Source organism: Sapajus apella, unplaced genomic scaffold, assembly GCF_009761245.1.
Source record: "Sapajus apella isolate SASKATOON/1434 unplaced genomic scaffold, GSC_monkey_1.0 scaffold144, whole genome shotgun sequence".
Taxonomy (NCBI): domain Eukaryota; kingdom Metazoa; phylum Chordata; class Mammalia; order Primates; family Cebidae; genus Sapajus; species Sapajus apella.
The window spans coordinates 2,388,802-2,391,361 of record NW_022437084.1 but is presented as its reverse complement, the minus strand read 5'-3'; the positions used below and the strand labels follow the sequence as shown (position 1 = coordinate 2,391,361).

The window sequence follows — 2,560 nt, the reverse complement described above, 5'->3', positions numbered from 1 at the left end:
GTAACATGTTGACTGAGGCATAAAGGATGGGAAGGAAGCCAGGCATGGTGGCCTGTAATCCCAGCAATTGCTTGAGGCCAGAAGTTCAGGACCATCCTGGGCAACATAGTGAGACCTCATATCTATAGAAAATTTTTTAAAAATTAGCCGGGCATGGTGGCACATGCCTGTAGTCTCACCTACTTGGGAGGCTGAGATGGGAGGATCTCTTGAGCCTGGGAGGTCTAGGCTGCAGTGAGCCAAGATGGTGCCACTGCACTGCAGCCTGGGCAGCAGAGTGAAACCCTCTTAAAGGAGGAAGAGGAGGGAAGGAATGAGCCAAGAAAACACCCAAGGGAAGAGCATTTTAGTTGGAGGGAACAGCATATGCAGAAGGCCTCCTGGGGCAGGAATCATTTCATTCATTACTGTAGCCTAAATGCTTGGCACATAGTGGGTTTTCAATAATTAATGAGTAAAGATGAAACAAGGTGTGTGTGGGCGTACACATGTGGGTGATGTGATTTAGTTTGCCTTTTAAGAATAGAGACACCGCAGATACAGAGTACTCCGTAAATGAGATGTTGGAATGGTTGAAGAAATGCTTGGTTGACTGTTGATTGAGTCATTGTTGGCCGCTGCTTTTTTTTCTTTTTAAAGTTTTATTCTTTTTCCTGGGACCCTCCAGCAACTCAGGCAATTTTGTGTTCCCCCCACTTTAATCCCAGGTGATGGCTTCTCTGACTGGATGACTGAGCGAGTTGATTTCACAGCCCTCCTCCCTCTGGAGCCCCCCTTGCCCCCAGGCACCCTCCCCCCACCTTCCCCAACCCCACCTGACCTGGAAGCTATGGCCTCCCTCCTCAAGAAGGAGCTGGAACAGATGGAAGACTTCTTCCTAGATGCCCCGCTCCTCCCGCCCCCCTCCCCACTGCCGCTGTTGCCGCCACTGCCACCACCACCGCCAGCAGCCCCGTCCCTCCCTCTTCCCCTCCCCTCCCTTGACCTCCCCCAGGCCCCTATCTTGGATACTCTGGATTTGTTGGCCATCTACTGCCGCAACGAGGGCAGGCAGGGGGAGGCGGGGATGGCGCCCCTGCCGCCGATACAGCAGCCCCCTCTTCCTCCTCCACCTCAACCTTCTCGCCCGGCCCCCTACCCCCATCCCACCGTCCCCCGGGGGGACCGCAAGCAAAAGAAGAGAGACCAGAACAAGTCGGCAGCTCTGAGGTACCGCCAGCGGAAGCGGGCAGAGGGTGAGGCCCTGGAGGGCGAGTGCCAGGGGCTGGAGGCTCGGAACCGTGAGCTGAGGGAACGGGCAGAGTCTGTGGAGCGCGAGATCCAGTACGTCAAGGACCTGCTCATCGAGGTGTACAAGGCCCGGAGCCAGAAGACCCGCAGCTGCTAGAAGGGTGGGGCGTAGCTTTTGAGGGCTGGTCTTCAGCCCTGGCCCCATCATCCCCCTGCCTCCACCTTCATTCCAAACCCCTCTGTCAGCCAGGTGCAGTGGTTCATGCCTGTAATCCCAGCACTTTGGGAGGCCAAGGCAGGAGGATCGTTTGAGGCCAGGAGTTCAATACCAGCCTGGGCAACATAGCAAGACGCTGCCTCTATTAAAAAAAAAAAAAAATCAACCCTTTGCTCCCCAAAACCACCCAGCTCCCCTCTGCTTTTATCACCTCTTTTGTATTTCTGGATTTTCTTCCCTCTTCTTACCTCCACATCATGAAATGTTTGGCCTTAGTCACTGTCTGTGCCCGAGATGTAACAAACAGCAGAGGCACCGAGGCCCACAGGGAATGCAGGAAGCAGCGGGGAGCTTGGAAACCTGGTCTCTTGCTTTTCAAACCTGGTTTCCTACAGGTGGTTCTCTGGGGTGGGTGGAGGCGCTATGCAAATGAGGGTGTAAGTCGGGGCGGCTTTAAGAAGGGGACACGTATCCTACAGGCCAAAAGCAGGCCAGGTGACCTTGGGACACGGCTAGGGGAGGAAGCCTAAAGGTGGCCAGGTTTGCAGAGTGGGAGGATGGGCAGTAGTGGATGGGTGACTGGGTTCATTTTAGCTCTGGGGGAAAATCAGTGTTTTGTGAAGGTGTTGGAGTGGGGCTGTGTCTAGGTGAGGGATGGTGGGGTACTAATTTTTTTGGGAGGTTATGAGCAAAAATAAAAGCATTTCCTCTGGCCTGTGCATCTTGTCTTTGAGAGAAGCAGCTGGGGAGAGGGTGGCCTTGTAGTCTCAGCACTTTGGGAGGCCAGGGTGGGGACAGATTGCCTGAGGTCAGGAGTTGAAGACCAGCCTGACCAACAAGGTGAAATCTCATCTCTACTAAAACTACAAAATTAGCTGGGTGTGGTGGCGTGTGCCTGTCATCCTGGCAACTTGGGAGGCTAAGGCAGGAGACTCATTTGAGCCCAGGAGATGGAAGTTGCAGTGAGCCAAGATCGTGCCATTGCGCTCCAGCCTGGGAAACAAGTGAAACTCCCATCTCAGAAAAACAAACATACAACAACGACAAACCCCAAAAAGACAAGAGAGCAGGGTGGGTGCAGTGGCTCATGCCTGTAATCCCAGCACTTTGGGA

At 54.0% G+C, this 2,560-nt stretch overlaps 1 protein-coding gene across 1 annotated transcript in view; it reads left to right on the top strand.

Moving 5' to 3' along the window:
* Nucleotides 1–2,160, top strand: part of ATF5 (activating transcription factor 5) — a 5,316-nt gene extending 3,156 nt beyond the window's left edge. Inside the window, exon 3 of the mRNA XM_032264499.1 lies at nucleotides 708–2,160. Within this exon, the coding sequence (XP_032120390.1) occupies nucleotides 708–1,387 (680 nt within the window). The 3' untranslated portion in view covers nucleotides 1,388–2,160. The remainder of the gene's footprint in view (nucleotides 1–707) is intronic.
* The last annotated feature ends 400 nt before the right edge of the window (nucleotides 2,161–2,560 follow it).